This window comes from Mangifera indica, chromosome 20, assembly GCF_011075055.1.
Source record: "Mangifera indica cultivar Alphonso chromosome 20, CATAS_Mindica_2.1, whole genome shotgun sequence".
Lineage (NCBI taxonomy): Eukaryota > Viridiplantae > Streptophyta > Magnoliopsida > Sapindales > Anacardiaceae > Mangifera > Mangifera indica.
Genome location: NC_058156.1, coordinates 10,269,389 through 10,291,373, shown reverse-complemented (window position 1 = coordinate 10,291,373; position 21,985 = coordinate 10,269,389). Strand labels below are relative to the sequence as shown.

The following is a 21,985-nucleotide window of genomic DNA, read 5'->3' as shown; positions in this document are numbered from 1 at the left end:
CAATCTAAATAAAGAGTAATTTTATGTGTCATCAAGAGTAATATTATTCTTAATTTGAAATTAATAAATATAAATAATTATTATATTTAATTAAAAATAATAAAAGAATATTAATATATTATTTTTCTTAAATATTATTAAGTTTGATTATTTTTTAATATTTTTTATATTATTTATTGTATTAATTAAAAATAAAATTATTTTTATTTTAAAAAATTAATAAATAAATTTATAGTTATGATAAAACTAAAATTATTTTAATAATTTTTAATATCTAAAATAAAAATAATAATCAAAATATTTTTTATATTATTTATAATAAAAATTATTAAAAAATTTTATTATTGATTAATTAAATAAAATAATATAAATAATAAAAAATAAATTATGAGAATAATATTTACACCATTTAAACCAAGTGCTTCTAAATGGAGCACGTGTAGACACGTAGACTCTGAAGAATTAATTAAAAAAAAAGACTTTTATAATCCATTTTCCCGAGGAAGGCCGAAAAGACTTATTCCCACCCATAGTTTGGCGCTGATAACCTTTTAAAATTTAAATATTTATCTATATATTAAACTTTATTATTATTATCAAAAATAAAAATATAATTTAAAAAATATTTTATACATATTTTTAACTTTAATTTTAAAAATTAATAATTCCTCTTTTAACTTAATTTTAAAAAATTAGTTTTTCATCTCATTTATACAAGTTTTATAGGGTTTGTATATTTTAAGATTAATATTATCCTATCAAATTTTAAAATATTATATTTACACCTTTAAAAAATTATTTTCTCTTTCCGTAACTATCTTTTCTTGTGATTTACTCTATATCTAATTATATATTAAAAAATACGCACACAGTTTTATTGTTAAAGAGTAATATATACTTTATCTTGATTAATTTACTCAATTAATTATTGTTTATAATAATTATACCTACTAAATTATTAGATATTAAATTTGCCAAAACATTTATTAGATATTAAATAAAATGAACATGGAGATTACATTTTATAGCATTATTGACAGCCAAATTATACGAGGATGAGATAATATCTAATTACTTGATAACAGATTATCTTTATACTAAAAAATGTATCTACAAAGTTCAATTAATAATGAATACACACACCAGCTGAAAGTAAATTATGCTTAAATGGAATCATACCTTCTAAGTTGTTACTATCAAGAAGCAACCACGTAAGCTTACTCAAATTTCCAATATTTTGTGGTATGAGTCCAGTAAATTTATTCTCCGCAAATGAATAAACAAAAGCCTCGCTGCAGTTGCCTAAACTTCTTGGAAGCTGGCCAGAAAGTCCATTTGCAGTTAGAGTTAGCCATTCAAGTTTTGGAAGACGATTACAAAGACCATCCGGCAGACTGCCAGACAAAGAATTGTAGCCTAAACGAAACACTTGTAGCAAGGAACAGTTGTAGATGCTGCCCCAAGGTATGGAGCCCGAGAGAAAGTTTCTTGCCATATAGAAAATTTTCAACCTGGTGAGCTTCGCAATCTCTGGTGAAATGCTTCCTTGGATATTATTGTTGTGTGACCACAGGGCCTCTAGCGTAGTTACATTGAAGAGAACATCTGGGATGGTACCTAAGAAACCATTAAATTCAAGTTTCAGGATTTGGAGTTTGGATAAGAGACCAATGAATCCCGGAATACCTCCACTTATTGTATTGTTACTGATAGAAAAGACTCTCAGTCGGCGTAATTGTCCCAGTTCATTTGGCAGATGGCCATGGAAATTGTTGTAACTAAGATCGAGATTCACCAGGAATGAGAGATTGCCCAGGTGTGGAGAGATGGTGCCACCGAGATCCATGGATGAAAGGTTCAAGACTGTGACTCTTTCATGGTGACCACCACAGGAAATACCAATCCAGTTACAGATTGGATTAGAAATGGACCAGTTATATGCCAGTACACTGTAGGGATCGGAAGTGATATGTGATTTGAATTGAAGAAGTGCAGATTGATCGGTTGTTAAATTTTTGGCTGTCACAGCTAAGGTAGCCATAAAACAATAATGCAAAAACAAATAGATGCACAAGATATTCCCCATTTAATTGTGAGGTAGGAGTATGAAGTTGGATAAAAGAGAGGGATAAGAACTTACATATGACTCTGTGTCAATGTGAACAACATTTTGCCAGTGGACTGTATGCTTTCATTCCACTTTCATTTCTTACATAAATTTCTTCAATTTCTTCCTCTTTTCCCATATCTTTACAAAATTTTTCTATTAGGAAGACTGAGAAAAGACACAGGTCAAAGATAGACAAAAAGCCACAAATGTTCTTACTTTTTTATACAATTATTCCATCAAGAAGACTAAGGAAAGACGTAGCTCAAGGATTAACAAGGACCCACAAACATGCTCCTTCCAACAATGGTTGTTGTAGCTACCAATTTGATTGAAACATGAGTGGAAAACACCAAAAGTCAAGTAACCTGGTCTAATTAAGTGTGAAAGAAGGACGAATTAATCTTAGTCTAATTTGACATTACTACTATATTAAACTCGGCTCGAAATTATAGTTGAACTTGAGTTAAACTCATGCCCAATCAAGCTTGAGTTTGGTTCGGTCTAAATTCACTCTAATCAAAACATTAATTTAAACATTTACCATTTAAATCCCTGAAAACAAATTACAATCATCAATCAAGGCCAAAAGTAGTCAAATCAATCATGGAAAAGAGGGTGTGAAGAAAAATCGACAAAGGAGGGAGATGAGATTCACCCAAAAAAACGATTAGAAGAGAGATGAGAGAATCATTAACAATGACTAGGAAATCGATCGAGGTCAAATTTGGCCATACATGGTAAGAATGGGGATATGGTTCTCAAATCCATCAATAATCATGATTAACACCCCCAAAAAAAAAAACATTATTGAAATATATTGGTGTTTGTATATACATTTACTTGCAAAAAAAAAAAAAATCAAAACCAATATAAAAACTGAAGAACATCAATAGACTTGTATAAAGCTGAAAATTAACTTGGAAAATGGATAAAGAGAAGCAGGTCTGTGCAAAGAGCACAAAAAATGAAGAACAGAGAAATGCAACAAAGAATGAACAAGTTGTAATTAAAAGCTTTCCGTTTTCTGGAGAGAATTAGAAAAGCATTACATGATCTCTGCTCTGCGATTTACTCAAATTCCAATTAATCTACTAAAGAGACTGATATTTTTCTAATATTTTAAAACCTTTCCTGTCGTCTACATAATTATTATAAATTTATGATAATAATTAATAATATGCGAATGTCATTCAATTGAAAATACCAAAACTGAGAAAAATGGACAAGAAAAATTAGAACAATTTCGATTGAACCTTGAGAGAATCGAAATTTGATTAAACAAGGTTCAAGACTGAAGTTGGAGAAGATGGATTTGCACAATTGAAGTTGGAAAAGTTGAACTAGTAATGGTATACATAATTCGATCTATACTTTAAAACCGGACTGAAATGCTTAAAAATTTTAGTTTGATTTGGTTTTTGTAAAATGGTTTAATTTTGGTTGATAAATTTTTTCAAAACAGGTTTTAGTTTGGATTGGAGTTTGGGTAATTTTTAAACAAAACCAACCATAATCTTATTTTTACAATACATATATATAACTAATTTGACAAAATTTTTCGGTAAACAACTTGTTTTTTTTTTTTTTTCATACTTCAATTGTTTTTTTTTTTACATGTATATTATATACATATATTTCATATTTATTTTACATATTTAAATTAACTTGTAAAAAACTACAATCTAATTAATTTTATTAACTAACATTTATTTTAAAGTGAATAATTTTAATATATTAAAACTATAATTAAAACTGGATTGTCAACAATTTTTCTTTTTTTAAACGATTCTTCTTCTTCTCCATTGATTATGCTTTTTCTCTAGCAATTCGAACAAGTTGAGATTAATATCGAGCTGGTCATTTTGGATTCAAACTAAATTTGAATTGACTTTGATTCAACTTCAGCCTGTATCCATATAATCCTAGATGTATATATTTTGATTAGTAAGATGACATGCTTGAGATGAAAATACATAATTCAATCCAAATTGTATTAAAGTAAAATATTAAAATTTAAGATTATAAATGCAAATGTTTTATATATTATTTTTCAAAAGATCAAATCTATTTCTTTTGGTGCAAATCCCAAGAAACTATTTTTCTAAACTCTGGGTTCAAAAAGAAAAAGCTAATAAATTAGCATAAAATCTATCGGGTAAAATTCAAGAAGTACAGTTGCGAATATGAAGACTGTGAAATCTACCGGATAATATTATTATTATTCTTCATAATGCTTTATTAATCGTAATCTTTTGCGTGATTAGGGTTTAATTTCAAAAGGTAAAGAGACTGAACTTTTCTTATTCAAAGTAAACAAAGAGACTAAGACCAAATACTTTCATTTCTTCCATAAATTTCTACAATTTATTCCCCTTTTCTCATGTCTTTACATGATTTTTTCATCAAAAAGACCCACAGTCTTCATATTTTTCCAACTTAAGAATTGAGGCAGCTCAAGAATTGACAAAGACCCACAAACGTTCTCATGTTTTTACTCAATTTTTCCAACAGAAAAACTAAGAATAAACACAGTTCAAGGATAGACGAGTACCTACAAACCTTCGCACGTTTTTACACAATTTTTCCATCAGGAAGAATAAGAATAGACCAGCTCAAGGGTAGACAAGGATTCACAAATGTTCTCACGTTTTTACACAATTTTTCCATTATGAAAAACAAGGAAAGAGGCAACTCAAGGGTAGACAAATACCTACAAACGTTCACATTTCTCTATACAATTTTCCCATTGGGAAGGTTAACAACAAACACAGCTCAAGGATGGACAATACACACGCTCCTTCCAACAATAGTTAGAGTAAGGGGCCTAGCTCCTTTTGCTAAGCTGTCGTAGCTACCATTTTGACTAAAAAATGAGTGGAAAACACCAAAAATCAAGTAACCTAGTCTAATTAAGTGTGAAAGAAGGAAGAATTAATCTCAATCTAATTTGACATAACTACAATATCGAACTGAACTCAAAATTGTAGCTGAACTTGAGTTAAATTCATTCTCAATCAAGCTTGAGTTTGACTCGGTCCAAATCCACTACTAATTAAAACCTTAACTTAAAAATTTATCATTTAAGTCCTTCAAAACATATTACAATCATCGATCGAGGCCAAAAGTAGTTAGATCGACCATGGAAAAGAGGGTGTGAAGAAAAATCAACAAAAGAGGGAGATGAGGCACATACAATGAGAAGAGGGAAATAGTTTAAGGACCAAATATTGGAATTATTACAAATACTACCCAAAAAAAAAAAGGATAAAATAGGTAAACTTCACCTATTTGAGCTTCTTTTTTTTTTTAATAAGAAAAAATTGGCAAAATTTACCACTCAATGAATTCGATGATAAGTTTACCTGCAAGATATATTGAAGAGTCCATAAGGATGGGGGTTTACTAGAGTTTAATTTATTGGAGTCTAACTGCAGATCTCTAAGAGAAGTGAAAATTCGCCATGCATGTTGGTATTGCTCCAAAGAGCATATTATCATTCAACAACAGTTTATTTAACATGTGTAATTGGCAAAGCTCACAAGGAATGGATCCCTAAAAATTAATTTTGTTTAGCCACAGTCCTTGCAATAAATCTGTTCAAGTCATTTTCCGATAGATTTGAAGGAGTTTCCATCATCACGAATAACAAATAAATCACTCCTTTTATCTCTGCTTCTTGGAATTATGCCTATAAGAAACACATTGACTCTTAAAACAAAAATCTTGGTCTAAAGTAACCAATAAACAAAAAATAAGAGAGAAACCATTGCTTATTGAGATGTTGGATGAAGGTGTGTGTCTTTATGTCTTGACATTTTGTGTGCTTCTAAATGAGCTTTGCAAGAAGAGGAAGTCAATGGGTTGAAAGGAGTTGTTTGATACAATGATGAGTAAAGATTGCAGGCCTAATGATTATAGCTATACGTACCACTTTGATGAATTGGTATTGCAAGAATCCAAAGTTATACAAGCTATGAGTCGTTATTCAAAAGGAATTAGGCCAGGCCACAGATTGTTACACATAACACATTGTTAATAAGTCTTTTTCTTACATGTAAAGATAACTATGCAAGGAAACTATTTGGGGAGCTGCAACTGAAAACGTTCCACCAAATTTAATTATATATGATATTTTTATTGAGGGGCTCAGCAAAAATGTGCTATTGAACTATTTCAGCTGAAAGTTTCTGTTTTTTTTTTTTTTAACCAAAAAAAAGATAGAAACTTTCAGCCTGAATTACAAACCATTGCAATTGATGTTGCAGAATGTTAGGTACCTGCTAGACTTCACTGGAGTTCTGGAATCACTCCACTCTGTTGCCGTGAGTCTTGCTTAATGGGTGAATACTAAAAAATGTAATATGAGGGAAATGTATATGGCTGCTGGAGTGTTCTGCTACTGCTTCTGCTGGATAATGGTTTGTTGCAGTTGGAATGTTGCTGGACAAAGATTTCTGGTATTTGTGACTGCTGAAAATATGTAGTAAATAAATACAATTAGTATGAAAAATACTAATTGTATTGATAAGGTTACAGTAATACAAAGACAGTTCTGTGCTACTGTATTCAGCATAAAACTCAGCCAAAAAAAAGAAACGATAACATAAACTATCCATCATTCAAGAGTCTGAAAACTCTCCCTTCACTCCCTTTTCCTCGAGTTTCTTCCCTTCCTTCCTCTTGATTCATTTCCAGCTTTTATTTTCTCTGCATAAGCATCTCCCTTGCTCTGCTCTTGCCACGTTCCAGTCTTCTGTGTTTGTGGTCCAACCTTACTTTTTGTTTGAGTGACACTTGTCCTGTCTTGTGCTTGTGCCTTTGTTGTCTCTTTCTTTCATTTAAAGAGTATATACATAGGTCCTAACACAGAAACAATCCTAACAAGATGTCATGCCCTCTGCAAGACAGCGGAGCTTAAAAAACAGGGACTACATGGACATATGGAGAGCTGCTCCTTGTTTTAAGTTGGAAAAAAGATTAAACGCATAATAAAATAAATCATCCAGAAATTGCAAGACATAGATGAATTTATAAAGCAGTAGAAGCACAAGGTAAGTGAGATATCTAATTACAAGGTGGGTGGTGGTGGACTAGAAAATCAAGGGTAACATTTTTGCATGAATATAAAAATTAAGAGATCCTTCTACATTTGTTGGCACAAAACCAAGTCTTGGCTTGACGAACCATTACAAACAATTACAATTCAACTTTCACCAATCTTATGCAAGAAGCAGCAAACAAACATTACCACAGAAGTCAACCTCCATTGAAGCGATTAAAAAATTCATTCACCCTGGGCACAAACAAACTCAAACGAAAGCCTAGCAGATATGAAAAGAATCAAACCACAAAGGTTATTGGAAGAAAAGGAAATACCAATTAAACAACTTTTCCCAAGAAATACAAGGAAATTTCCAGGCCTTCCAAAATCACAAATGAAGTTTATCCATAAATTAGCACAGATGTAAAAAAAGCTGTTACAAGGACAAAATAACAAAATTATTCCCCATGCTCCAACTTTAAAATTTAAGAGCTTACCAATTGAGATGTCTCTAGCAGTTTGCCAAGCTGGTGAGCATGTGGCTCTTCATCATTCACCTTATCCAGCATGATGTACTCAATAAATATTTTTTGCCGACTGAAAGTTTAAGATCAAAAAATGAGTTAAAATATGAAATATTTCGCAAAAAGAGAGGGCGAGAGTCACCGAGAGAGAATTGCAAATTAATTTTCAAGAAACATTGTGAATCAATTGCCGGAGAGGAGAAATTTGAGATGCCGGAGAGGAGACGACTTTCGACGCCGGAAACATCAACAGAGGAAGTCAACATTTGACAAGTTTTGTAGGTTAGGGATTTTGACAAGTCCTGGAGAAATTTGAGTATTAAATTTTATTTTCTATTAAATATTATTTAATTTTGAAAAAAATATGTGGGTCTGTTTTATTGTTTTTATATTTTCTCTGGGAACCAAGTCGGTTCAGTCTGGTAAACCGACTTGGTTTGAGTAGATTAAGTTCAAATTTGTTTAGCTGAAATTTGTGCCAAATTCAAATAAAAAGCTTTTTAAACTACAGGATGTTAAGATCATTACTGAAGTTCAAGTTGAAAAGTATAGTTTAGATTCATAGCTTGATTTCAATTACAATTTATTATTCAAATCGATAGTTTAAATTCATAACTCGAATTCTGTAATTTTATAACTTATTTACAAAACGACATCATTTTATTAATTATTTAGATAAAACAATATCATTTGTTAATGAGTTACAAACTTAAACCATCAATTCAACTTATGAATTCGTACTGAATTATATTTTATTTAAATCAAACTCAAACCAGTTTTAATTTTAGTTCAACGAATTCAAGCTAAATTATTTTTTATTCAAATTAAACTTGAGTCATGAGGGGTTTGGGTTTGATTCAGTTTATATCTAACTCTAATTTTTTATAAACCCATAAAACCAATTAGGATGGGTTCATAAGTTTTTTAGTAAGAAATTCAAAATTTCATCATTGAAAATATAACTTTGTCTAGTTTTAATGGGAATATAAAAACCCCGATTATTTAGGGTATAGGGTTTATTTTTATTTTTTATTTACGTATAGTTTTAGTATAACTTTGTATAGCTTTAGTAGATTTAACAATAATTGATTATATATAGGTTGTTCTTATTTCATCATTGATATTGTTTAAATAAAGAAGATAAAGTCTTCTTTTGTATTTCTTGTTTAAGTAATATTGTTACCTGCAGAATCCATTATTCAAAGTTCAAATTGAAGGGAGCTTAAAATCCATTATTCAAAGTTTAACTAGATGGATAACCATCAACTAGAAAGATTATAAACAAGAAACTAAGAACATAAATAACATACATCACAACACCATTTATTTAGGGACCTCCTACATCTTGTTGAAACTGCAATTTGATTTTCCTGAGTTTTGCCAAGGCATCTTTCATATTAATCCTCTGTTCAGGTGATTCCATGGAACAATTCAAAGCCAAATTCATGATGCTTAACATGCAATTCACTTTGGCACCAAAACCATTGTCATCTCTTAACAGATTAGCATCCACAACTTCTGTTACTGCATCAGGCAATGATGCCTCCACCAAACTCTTTAAGCTCATTTCTTTAGCAAACATCTCATCTGTAGGCTTCTTTCTCGTGAAAGTTTCCATCAACAAAATCCCAAAACTGTAGACATCTCCTCTTGTGGACACAATCCCCATTGATCCATACTCTGCAAATTTATATTAAATTCATCATCAAAAGTAAATAACATTCTAACTGAGATTTAGAATTGAAACTTCACCTGGTGCCATGTACCCCATAGTCGCTAGTGTAAGGGTTCGTGTTTTAGAATCTCCTTCATCTAAGAGCTTGGAAATGCCAAAATCACTCACATGGGTAACCATATCTTCATCCAACAAGATATTTTGAGGCTTCAAATCACAATGGATGACTGGTCTTGAATAATCATGGTGGAGATATTCAAGAGCCAAGGCAACATCTATCATTATGTTCAACCTTTGAAGCATATCTAGAAAATAGTTGTGTGAATACAACCACTTCTCAAGACTACCATTGGGCATGAATTCGAGTATCAAGGCCTTAAAATCAATGTTACAGCAACTGCTCAAGACTTTTATGAGATTTCGATGACGAATGTTCTGTAGTACTTCACATTCAGATTCAAAGCTTCTAAGTACTCTCTCTACTTGCAAATTAAAAACCTTTATTGCAACTATAGTTCCATCTGAAAGTGTCCCTTTGAATACTGAACCAAAGCTACCAATACCAAGCAAGTTGCACTCACTAAAATCATCAGTGGCTTGTTGGATTGCTAGATATGATGTTCTTCTCCATGTTGCTAAAGGTAATGCATCAACTTGGTCAACTGGAGAATGTTTTCTTCTATAATAACACTTGATGAAGAAAAATGTTACAATCACTGCCACTAAAATTAGGAGAACTGAAGGCAAAATGTATTTCATTCCCAGTGTTTTTGATCTTTTGATGGCATCAACATTGCAAAAAGGAACCCCTTGCCTTGGCAAACCGCACAATGCGTGATTTAACAAGAAGGATTGAGCAAAAAAATTTTTGAAAGGACCTTTGCTGGGAATTTCCCCCTGTAAATTATTTATAGAGACATTAAAGTTTTTGAGATAGGTGAGAGCCTCCAATGATTTGGGAATTTCACCTGAAAGACTATTATCAGAGAGATCCAAGGATACCAAGCTTATCAGTGCCCCAAATGTGTTGGGTATGGCTCCTTCAAATCTATTGTCTTCCAAAGATAGAGTTTCAAGAGATTGAAGGCCCCCAAGGGTGGTGGGAATGTTTCCTGACAAGAGATTTTTTGACAAATCTAGTTTCCTCAAGACCTTCAAACTCTGTATTTCTGAAGATAAAAAACCACTCAATGAATTTGATGACAAGTTTACCTGCAAGATATACTGAAGAGTCCATAAGGATGAGGGTATACTAGAGTTAAATTTGTTGGAGCCTAACTGTAGATCTCTCAGATAAGTCAAATTCGCCATGCATGTTGGTATTGGTCCAGAGAGCATATTATCATTTAACAGCAGTTGATCTATCATGCTTAATTTGCAAAGCTCGTATGGAATGAATTCCGAAAAATTATTTTTATTTAGCCACAGACCTTGGAGATTCCGCAAATTTCCCATCGTTGTTGGAATAAATCCGTTCAAGTCATTTTGCGAAAGATCTAAAATTATCAAGCTATGCAGGTCACCCACCTCAGTAGGAATGCTGCCCTTGATCTTGCAATTGCTTGCAGAAAAATTCTCAAGAGTTGCAGATAAATTGCCGATTGAATGTGGTATGACGCCATACAGTGTATTATTATCAAAGATTACGGTCTTTAGTTTCCTGCAATTTGTCAAAGAAGACAGAAAGCTCCATTCTGCAGTAGGTGATTCAGTGGTGAAGTTATTGGACCTAAGACTAAGCCATTCGAGGAATTTCAAGTTGCCAAATGTATTTGGAACGAGCCCAGAAAATGAGTTGGAGGACAGATCTAGCTTAACGAGCTTGGAAGCATTGGTGATGGAGGTGGGGATTGTTCCAGTAAGTTCATTTGACCATACGGCAAGAAACTCCAAGTTGGGAAGCCTATGGCCAATGGTTGATGGTAGATAGCCTGAAAGGTTATTCCTACCTAGACTAATCGTAATTATGGTTGAAATATTGAAGGTTGAAGCTGGAATTACACCACTTAAGCTATTGAAACCTAGAGATAGTTGTTGAAGATTTTGCAAATTGCCTATCTCCTCTGGAATTTCACCTGCTAAAAGGCAAACATCTAAGTAACCGGAAACTGGAACATTGAAACGTCTCAAAGATATAAGAAAGAGAAGCGTATAAATATTAAAATATAATGGTTATATATATTTTGATTATTTTGTGTTACTTTAATTATTTGATTTTGGATTTTGCCATAACCTAAATTAACACACTTTTGACTTTATCAACTCAAGGTATGTTGATGCACATTTATTAACAAAAGCATACATATTTTTAGTACATAATTTAAGTATAAAAATGATGTATTATTATATAATTAAATGATTTTGAATAAAAGATAAAGTAATACCCAATTAAAGGATGTCACATTATTTGTATATTCAAATTGTGTATAAAAAATATATACATATAACTATAAATATACTTTATCTTGATTAATGAACTAAATTAATTTATCATTGATGTATAAAAAATGAATGAAACTTGAGATGGTCAATCTAAATAAAGAGTAATTTTATGTGTCATCAAGAGTAATATTATTCTTAATTTAAAATTATTCTTAATTTGAAATTAATAAATATAAATAATTATTATATTTAATTAAAAATAATAAAAGAATATTAATATATTATTTTTCTTAAATATTATTAAGTTTGATTATTTTTAAATATTTTTTATATTATTTATTGTATTAATTAAAAATAAAATTATTTTTATTTTAAAAAATTAATAAATAAATTTATAGTTATGATAAAACTAAAATTATTTTAATAATTTTTAATATCTAAAATAAAAATAATAATCAAAATATTTTTTATATTATTTATTATATTAATGTTTATAATAAAAATTATTAAAAATTTTATTATTTATTAATTAAATAAAATAATATAAATAATAAAAAATAAATTATGAGAATAACATTTACACCATTTAAACCAAGCGCTTCTAAATGGAGCACGTGCAGACGCATAAACTCTGAAGAATTAATTAAGAATAAGAACAAGCTGTACAAGAGCATTGATTTCATAGTGGAGGCAGCCTCACTTTTATAATCCATTTTTCCGAGGAAGGCCGAAAAGACTTATTACCACCCATAGTTTGGCGCTGCTAACCTTTTAAAATTTAAATATTTATCCATATATTAAAGTTTATTATTATTATCAAAAATAAAAATATAATTTAAAAATTTTATTTAAAAAATATTTTATACATATTTTTTACTTTAATTTTAAAAATTAATAATTCCTCTTTTAACTTAATTTTAAAAAATTAGTTTTTCATCTCATTTATACAAGTTTTATAGGGTTTGTATATTTTAAGATTAATATTATCCTATCTAATTATATTAAAAAATATGCACACAGTTTTATAGTCTATATCTAATTATATATTAAAAAATATGCACACAGTTTTATTGCTAAAGAGTAATATATACTTTATCTTGATTAATTTACTCAATTAATTATTGTTTACAATAATTATACCTGCTAAATTATTAGATATTAAATTTGCCAAAACATTTATTAGAGAAACAAAATGAACATGGAGATTACATTTTATAGCATTATTGACAGTCAAATTATACTAGGATGAGAATAATATCTAATTACTTGATAACAAATTATCTTTATACTAAAAAATGTATCCATATAGTTTAATTAATAATGAATACACACACCAGCTAAAAGTAAATTATGCTTAAAAAATATGGTGGAATCATACCTTCTAAGTTGTTATGACCAAGACCCAACCACGTAATCTTACTCAAATTTCCAATATTTTGTGGTATGAGTCCTGTAAATTTATTGTGCGACAATGAATAAGCAACAGCCTCGCTGCAGTTGCCTAAACTTCTTGGAAGCTGGCCAGAAAGTCCATTTGCAGTTAGAGTTAGCCATTCAAGTTTTGGAAGACGATTACAGAGACCATCCGGCAGACTGCCAGACAAAGAATTGTTGCCTAAACGAAACACTTGTAGCAAGGAACAGTTGTAGATGCTGCTCCAAGGTATGGAGCCCGAGAGTAAGTTACTTGCCATATAGAAAATTTTCAACCTGGTGAGCTTCGCAATCTCTGGTGAAATGCTTCCTTGGATATTATTGTTGTGTGACCACAGGGCCTCTAGCGTAGTTACATTGAAGAGAACATCTGGGATGGTACCTGAGAAACCATTAAATTCAAGTTTCAGGATTTGGAGTTTGGATAAGAGACCGATAAATCCCGGAATACCTCCACTTATTGTGTTGTTACTGATAGAAAAGACTCTCAGTCGGCGTAATTGTCCCAGTTCATTCGGCAGATGGCCATGGAAATTGTTGTAACTAAGATCAAGTTTCACCAGGAATGAGAGGTTGCCCAAGTGTGGAGAGATGGTGCCACCGAGATCCATGAATGAAAGGTTCAAGGCTGTGACTCTTTCATGGCGAGCACCACAGGAAATACCAATCCAGTTACAGATTGGATTAGAAATGGACCAGTTATATGCCAGTACACTGTAGGGATCGGAAGTGATATGTGATTTGAATTGAAGAAGTGCAGATTGATCGGTTGTTAAATTTTTGGCTGTCACAGCTAAGGTAGCCATAAAACAGTAATGCAAAAACAAATAGATGCACAAGATATTCCCCATTTAATTGTGAGGTAGGAGTATGAAGTTGGATAAAAGAGAGGGATAAGAACTTATATATGACTGGGTGTCAAAGTGAACAACATTTTGCCAGTGGACTGTATGCTTTCATTCCACTTTCATTTCTTACATAAATTTCTTCAATTTCTTCCTCTTTTCCCACATCTTATAAAATTTTTCCATTAGAAAGACTGAGAAAAGACACAAGTCAAAGATAGACAAAAAGCCACAAATGTTCTTACTTTTTTATACAATTATTCCATCAAGAAGACTAAGAAAAGACGTAGCTCAAGGATTAACAAGGACCCACAAACATGCTCCTTCCAACAATGGTTGTTGTAGCTACCAATTTGATTGAAACATGAGTGGAAAACACCAAAAGTCAAGTAACCTGGTCTAATTAAGTGTGAAAAAAGGAATAATTAATCTTTGTCTAATTTGACATTACTACTATATTGAACTCGGCTCGAAATTATAGCTGAACTTGAGTTAAATTCATGTTCAATCAAGCTTGAGTTTGATTCGGTCTAAATTCACTCTAATCAAAACATTAATTTAAACATTTACCATTTAAATCCCTGAAAACAAATTACAATCATCAATCAAGGCCAAAAGTAGTCAAATCAATCATGGAAAAGAGGGTGTGAAGAAAAATCGACAAAGGAGGGAGATGAGATTCACCCAAAAAAACGATTAGAAGAGAGATGAGAGAATCATTAACAATGACTAGGAAATCGATCGATGTCAAATTTGGTCATACATGGTAAGAATGGGGATATGGTTCTCAAATCCATCAATAATCATGATTAACACCCCCAAAAAATAAACATTATTGAAATATATTGGTGTTTGTATATACATTTACTTGCAAAAAAAATAAAAATCAAAACCAATATAAAAACTGAAGAACATCAATAGACTTTTATGAAGCTGAAAATTAACTTGGAAAATGGATAAAGAGAAGCAGGTCTGTGCAAAGAGCACAAAAAATGAAGAACAGAGAAATGCAACAAAGAATGAACAAGTTGTAATTAAAAGCTTTCCGTTTTCTGGAGAGAATTAGAAAAGCATTACATGATCTCTGCTCTGCGATTTACTCAAATTCAATTAATCTACTAAAGAGACTGATATTTTTCTAATATTTTAAAACCTTTCCTGTCGTCTACATAATTATTATAAATTTATGATAATAATTAATAATGCGCGAATGTCATTCAATTGAAAATACCAAAACTGAGAAAAATGGACAAGAAAAATTAGAACAATTTCGATTGAACCTTGAGAGAATCGAAATTTGATTAAACAAGGTTCAAGACTGAAGTTGGAGAAGATGGATTTGCACAATTGAAGTTGGAAAAGTTGAACTAGTAATGGTATGCATAATTCGATTTATACTCTAAAACTGGACTGAAATGCTTAAAAATTGTAGTTTGATTTGGTTTTTGTAAAATGGTTTAATTTTGGTTGATAAATTTTTTCAAAACAGGTTTTAGTTTGGATTGGAGTTTGGGTAATTTTTAAACAAAACCAACCATAATCTTATTTTTAAAATACTTATATATAACTAATTTGACAAAATTTTTCGGTAAACAACTTGTTTTTTTTTTTTCATACTTAAATTGTTATTTTTTTTACATGTATATTATATACATATATTTCATATTTATTTTATATATTTAAATTAACTTGTAAAAAACTACAATCTAATTAATTTTATTAACTAACATTTATTTTAAAGTGAATAATTTTAATATATTAAAACTATAATTAAAACTGGATTGTCAACAATTTTTCTTTTTTAAACGATTCTTCTTCTTCTTCATTGATTATGCTTTTTCTCTAGCAATTCGAACAAGTTGAGATTAATATCGAGCTGGCATTTTGGATTCAAACTAAATTTGAATTGACTTTGGTTCAACTTCAGCCTGTATCCATATAATCCTAGATGTATATATTTTGATTAGTAAGATGACATGCTTGAGATGAAAATACATAATTCAATCCAAATTATATTAAAGTAAAATATTAAAATTTAAGATTATAAATGCAAATGTTTTATATATTATTTTTTTCAAAAGATCAAATCTATTTCTTTTGGTGCAAATCCCAAGATAACTATTTTTCTAAACTCTGGGTTCAAAAAGAAAAAGCTAATAAATTAGCATAAAATCTATCGAGTAAAATTCAAGAAGTACAGTTGCGAATATGAAGACTGTGAAATCTACCGGATAATATTATTATTATTCTTCATAATGCTTTATTAATCTTAATCTTTTGCGTGATTAGGGTTTAATTTCAAAAGGTAAAGAGACTGAACTTTTCTTATTCAAAGTAAACAAAGAGACTAAGACCAAATACTTTCATTTTTTCCATAAATTTCTACAATTTATTCCCCTTTTCTCATGTCTTTACATGATTTTTTCATCAAAAAGACCCACAGTCTTCATATTTTTCCAACTTAAGAATTGAGGCAGCTCAAGAATTGACAAAGACCCACAAACGTTCTCACGTTTTTACTCAATTTTTCCAACAGAAAAACTAAGAATAAGCACAGTTCAAGTATAGGCGAGTACCTACAAACCTTCTCACGTTTTTACACAATTCTTCCATCAGGAAGAATAAGAATAGACCAGCTCAAGGGTAGACAAGGATTCACAAATGTTCTCACGTTTTTACACAATTTTTCCATTATGAAAAACAAGAAAAGAGGCAACTCAAGGGTAGACAAATACCTACAAACGTTCTCATTTCTCTACACAATTTTCCCATTGGGAAGGTTAACAACAAACACAGCTCAAGGATGGACAATACACACGCTCCTTCCAACAATAGTTAGAGTAAGGGGCCTAGCTCCTTTTGCTAAGCTGTCGTAGCTATCAGTTTGATTAAAAAATGAGTGGAAAACACCAAAAATCAAGTAATCTAGTCTAATTAAGTGTGAAAGAAGGAAGAATTAATCTCAATCTAATTTGACATAACTACAATATCGAATTGAACTCAAAATTGTAGCTGAATTTGAGTTAAATTCATTCTCAATCAAGTTTGAGTTTGACTCGGTCCAAATCCACTACTAATTAAAACCTTAACTTAAAAATTTATCATTTAAGTCCTTGAAAACATATTACAATCATCGATCGAGGCCAAAAGTAGTTAGATCGACCATGGAAAAGAGGGTGTGAAGAAAAATCAACAAAAGAGGGAGATGAGGCACATACAATGAGAAGAGGGAAATAGTTTAGGGACCAAATATTGGAATTATTACAAATACTACCCAAAAAAAAAAGGATATTATTGCAAACTTCACCTATTTGAGCTTCTTTTTTTTTTTTTAATAAAAAAAAATTGGCAAAATTTACCACTCAATGAATTCGATGATAAGTTTACCTGCAAGATATATTGAAGAGTCCATAAGGATGGGGGTTTACTAGAGTTTAATTTATTGGAGCCTAAGTGCAGATTTCTAAGAGAAGTCAAAATTCGCCATGCATGTTGGTATTGCTCCAGAGAGCATATTATCATTCAACAACAGTTTATTTAACATGTGTAATTGGCAAAGCTCGCAAGGAATGGATCCCTAAAAATTAATTTTGTTTAGCCACAGTCCTTGGAATAAATCTGTTCAAGACATTTTCCGTTAGATTTGAAGGAGTTTCCATCATCACTAATAACAAATAAATCACTCCTTTTATCTCTGCTTCTTGGAATTATGCCTATAAGAAACACATTGACTCTTAAAACAAAAATCTTGGCCTAAAGTAACCAATAAATAAATAATAAGAGAGAAACCATTGCTTATTGAGATGGTGGATGAAGGTGTGTGTCTTTATGTCTTGACATTTTGTGTGCTTCTAAATGAGCTTTGCAAGAAGAGGAAGTCAATGGGTTGAAAGGAGCTGTTTGATACAATGATGAGTAAAGAATGCAGGCCTAATGAATATAGCTATACGTACCACTTTGATGAATTGGTATTGCAAGAATCCAAAGTTATACAGCTATGAGTCGTTATTCAAAAGGAATTAGGCCAGGCCACAGATTGTTACATATAACACATTGTTAATAAGTCTTTTTCTTACATGTAAAGATAAATATGCAAGGAAACTATTTGGGGAGCTGCAACTGAAAACGTTCCACCAAATTTAATTATATATGATATTTTTATTGAGGGGCTCAGCAAAAATGTGCTATTGAACTATTTCAGCTGAAAGTTTCTGTTTTTTTTTTTTTTTTAACCAAAAAAAAGATAGAAACTTTCAGCCTGAATTACAAACCATTGCAATTGATGTTGCAGAATGTTAGGTACCTGCTAGACTTCACTGGAGTTCTGGAATCACTCCGCTCTGTTGCCGTGAGTCTTGCTTAATGGGTGAATACTAAAAAATGTAATATGAGGGAAATGTATATGGCTGCTGGAGTGTTCTGCTACTGCTTCTGCTGGATAATGGTTTGTTGCAGTTGGAAATGTTGCTGGACAAAGATTTCTGGTATTTGTGACTGCTGAAAATATGTAGTAAATAAATACAATTAGTATGAAAAATACTAATTGTATTGATAAGGTTACAGTAATACAAAGACAGTTCTCTGCTACTGTATTCAGCATAAAACTCAGCCAAAAAAAAGAAACGATAACATAAACTATCCATCATTCAAGAGTCTGAAAACTCTCCCTTCACTCCCTTTTCCTCGAGTTTCTTCCCTTCCTTCCTCTTGATTCATTTCCAGCTTTTATTTTCTCTCCATAAGCATCTCCCTTGCTCTGCTCTTGCCACGTTCCAGTCTTCTGTGTTTGTGGTCCAACCTTAATTTTTGTTTGAGTGACACTTGTCCTGTCTTGTGCTTGTGCCTTTGTTGTCTCTTTCTTTCATTTAAAGAGTATATACATAGGTCCTAACACAGAAACACTCCTAACAAGATGTCATGCCCTGTGCAAGACAGCGGAGCTTAAAAAACAGGGACTACATGGACATATGGAGAGCTGCTCCTTGTTTTAAGTTGGAAAAAAGATTAAAAGCATAATAAAATAAATCATCCAGAAATTGCAAGACACAGATGAATTTATAAAGCAGTAGAAGCACAAGGTAAGTGAGATATCTAATTACAAGGTGGGTGGTGGTGGACTAGAAAATCAAGGGTAACATGTTTGCATGAATATAAAAATTAAGAGATCCTTCTACATTTGTTGGCAAGAACACATGCACAACAGATGTACAAAATGAGAAAAAAGAAAATCATAATATCTAGTACCATAAATATGAAAAAGTGGCACAGGCAACAGTCAATACAGTAGGACTAAACTTACAAATCAACTTCATTGAATGTTGTCAACATTGCAAATGTATTCTGAGAGTCCTTCAATGTTGTAGCAACCCTTTTCCGTCACCTTGTCATAGAAACCTGCAATCATGAACAATCTGAAGCGACAAGCAAGATCATCACAGTTTCTTCAATAAGATGTTTTCTTAAATAATGTCTCCGAGAAAATAAAATCAATAGACATCCACAAACATTTTTTGGTCTAAGTAGAGAACCATGACGAAACTCAGCCGTCCTTCCCTGTCCTCAGATGGAAGCTGGGGCTCAGTTGCAGAGAGGGTGCATTAGGCTGCTTATCCAAGACAGGTGCTGTTTCAACTTTAGGTTTTGGCTTCTCATCTTCTATCAATTCAGCAAGAGATGGCTTAGAAGCATATTTTCTCCAAGGGAGATACATGAGCTACACCTTCACCAGACTTTGAAATGATAGCAATTTTGAAACCTGGATCCACAATTTCTACTTTGGCTACAAGCTGCAAGAAATTAAAACACAGTAACTAGCATCAGCATTACTAAATCTAATCACAGCAGAGATGGGGGAAAAAGTAACCATTGTGCAAAAAGCTATCAAACTAATAAGAATAGACATTTTAGCATTCCCTCTTTAATCACACCTGCTTCCGGACTTGCAACATCAATTGTTACCTAGCAGGAGATTAACATTGCAAGTATTAAGAAATATCCCAGTTTTCTAATTCACCGGTAAAAGGCAAAGGAAATCCTAGATCAGATGCACAAAACCAAGTCTTGGCTTGACGAACCATTACAATTCAACTTTCACCAATCTTATGCAAGAAGCAGCATACAAACATTACCACAGAAGTCAACCTCCATGGAAGCGATTAAAAAATTCATTCGCCCTGAGCACAAACAAACTCAAACTAAAGCCTAGTAGATATGAAAAGAATCAAACCACAAAGGTTATTGGAAGAAAATGAAATACCAATGAAACAACTTTTCCCAAGAAATACAAGGAAATTTCCAGGCCTTCCAAAATCACCAATGAAGTTTATCCATAGATTAGCACAGATGTAAAAAAGGCAGTTACAAGGACAAAATAACAAAATTATTCCCCATTCTCCAACTTTAAAATTTAAGAGCTTACCACTTGAGATGTCTCTAGCAGTTTGCCAAGCTGGTGAGCATGTGGCTCTTCATCATTCACCTTATCCAGCAAAATGTACTCAATAAATACTTTTTGCTGACTGAAAGTTTAAGATTAAAAAAATGAGTTAAAATCTGAAATATTTCGCAAAAAGAGAGAGGGAAAGTCACCGAGAGAGAATTGCAAATTAATTTTCAAGAAACATTGTGAATCAATTGCTACCTATTCTTTTGATATACACCAAGTGCCCTCATAAGTTTTTTCCAGAGGAAAAGCTTGAGCTGCAGGCGTTATCTGGCAACAAACTCTTGAATTGGTGCATGAAGGGACACAGCTAAGTTCAAACCTGGGAGATCACCATGAAACTTATTGATAGCATGAACAATGCCAACCTACACAAAGATTAGATGCAATTGGCAGGCTTGTGAGTCAAGTGTCTCCTGCTTTCATAAGCCATTACACCATTTTAACATACCCAATGTAATATTTCGTAGCTCCAGCCAATTACGTCTAGCAATAGACAGTGATAGAATAATGTCCTCCTCTAATGAACTCGACAAACATTCTCTAACACTAGCCTAAAATGAATACAATATTAAACACTAATCGCTTGAAATTCATGTACACACACAAAAGCATTACATAATTAACTAAATTAATCTAAGCAGTAATATTAATGAATATTGAGCGATCAATGCAAGTAACAAACTAGTGAAATGATATTACCCAAGTCAAGTAAACTCAAGACAATCGCATAAAATTAAACATTTTGATCACATGGATTTTTTTTATGAACTAATTTGAGGAGGTTTGAGATGTAAACACTCCAGTTCTTTTCATTATACTTATTTTCAATCCAGGGGAGGAGAAGCAACACCACTCAAGCAAAATAACTTATTGACAATATCGAAATCACTTCAGTATAAATTGAAAAATTGAAAATCATAAATGAGTTGAAAACGAACACAGGATAGGAGAGACGCCGGACAGAATACGAGTTCCCATCGACCGTCGTCAATGCTATGATGAAGACAAACAGTTCGATGCACTAACGATTCGAAGACGAAATCTGGAGAGTTCGCTGAGATTTTGAGCGTCGGAGAGGAGAAATTTGAGACGTTGGAGAGGAGAAAATTGAGAAACGGGAGAGGAGAAGACTTTTGACGCCGGAAACATCAACAGAGGAAGCCAACATTTGACAAGTTTTGTAGGTTAGGGATTTTGAAAGTTCTGGAGAAATTTGAGTGTTAAATTTTATTTTCTCTTAAATATTATTTAATTTTGATACAAATATTTGGGTCTGTTTTATGGTTTAGATATTTTCTCTGGGAACCGAGTCTGTTCAGTCTCATAAACTGACTTGGTTTGGGTCAATTATGCGCAAATTTGTTTAGTTTAAATTTGAGTCAAATACAAATATGAAGTTTTTTAAACTGGGTCAAATTCAAGCTATGGGATATTCAGACTATTACTGAATTTCAATTTGAATTTATAGTTTGTTATTTAAATATAATTTGTTATTTAAATGGGTAGTTTAAATTCATAGCTTGAATTTT

General features: G+C 31.7%; 4 protein-coding genes across 12 annotated transcripts in view; all 4 read right to left on the bottom strand.

The window, feature by feature from the left end:
- The window catches only part of LOC123204393 (dihydrolipoyllysine-residue succinyltransferase component of 2-oxoglutarate dehydrogenase complex 2, mitochondrial-like), a 28,692-nt gene extending 20,659 nt beyond the window's left edge, over positions 1-8,033 (bottom strand). For 2 of the 5 annotated variants that reach the window (XM_044621013.1, XR_006499528.1), the window contains exon 1: positions 7,649-8,014. The gene's annotated coding sequence lies outside the window, so the exon portion shown is untranslated. Of the gene's footprint in view, positions 1-6,072; positions 6,988-7,648 lie in introns of those variants that run through there. The other 3 variants (XR_006499531.1, XR_006499530.1, XR_006499529.1) reach the window with 3 other exon arrangements.
- On the bottom strand, positions 1,124-2,041 carry LOC123204325 (LRR receptor-like serine/threonine-protein kinase EFR). Its single transcript, XM_044620931.1, has one exon. The coding sequence runs from the start codon at positions 2,039-2,041 to the stop codon at positions 1,124-1,126; it is 918 nt and encodes a 305-aa protein (XP_044476866.1).
- An 850-nt stretch (positions 8,034-8,883) lies between the features above and the next one.
- LOC123204324 (putative receptor-like protein kinase At3g47110) lies at positions 8,884-14,017 on the bottom strand. The gene is made up of 3 exons (XM_044620930.1): positions 13,111-14,017; positions 9,428-11,458; positions 8,884-9,355 (listed from the first exon to the last, which is right to left on the bottom strand). The coding sequence occupies exons 1-3, from the start codon at positions 14,015-14,017 to the stop codon at positions 9,003-9,005; spliced, it is 3,291 nt and encodes a 1,096-aa protein (XP_044476865.1). The 3' UTR covers positions 8,884-9,002.
- A 4,121-nt stretch (positions 14,018-18,138) lies between these two features.
- On the bottom strand, positions 18,139-21,719 carry LOC123204397 (dual-specificity RNA methyltransferase RlmN-like). 5 transcript variants are annotated; one of them, XM_044621025.1, is made up of 4 exons: positions 20,652-21,719; positions 20,430-20,529; positions 19,939-19,969; positions 18,139-19,797 (listed from the first exon to the last, which is right to left on the bottom strand). In XM_044621025.1, exons 1-4 carry the CDS (start codon positions 20,681-20,683, stop codon positions 19,733-19,735), a joined length of 228 nt encoding a protein of 75 aa, XP_044476960.1. In that variant the 5' UTR covers positions 20,684-21,719; the 3' UTR covers positions 18,139-19,732. The 5 variants fall into 5 exon arrangements, 2 of the variants coding, with proteins under 2 accessions (XP_044476960.1, XP_044476959.1); XR_006499535.1 differs by lacking the exon at positions 19,939-19,969 and having other exon boundaries at positions 18,139-18,986; positions 19,311-19,797; positions 20,652-21,706; XR_006499537.1 differs by lacking the exon at positions 19,939-19,969 and having other exon boundaries at positions 18,139-19,422; positions 19,517-19,797; positions 20,652-21,706.
- Between the last annotated feature and the right edge of the window lie 266 nt (positions 21,720-21,985).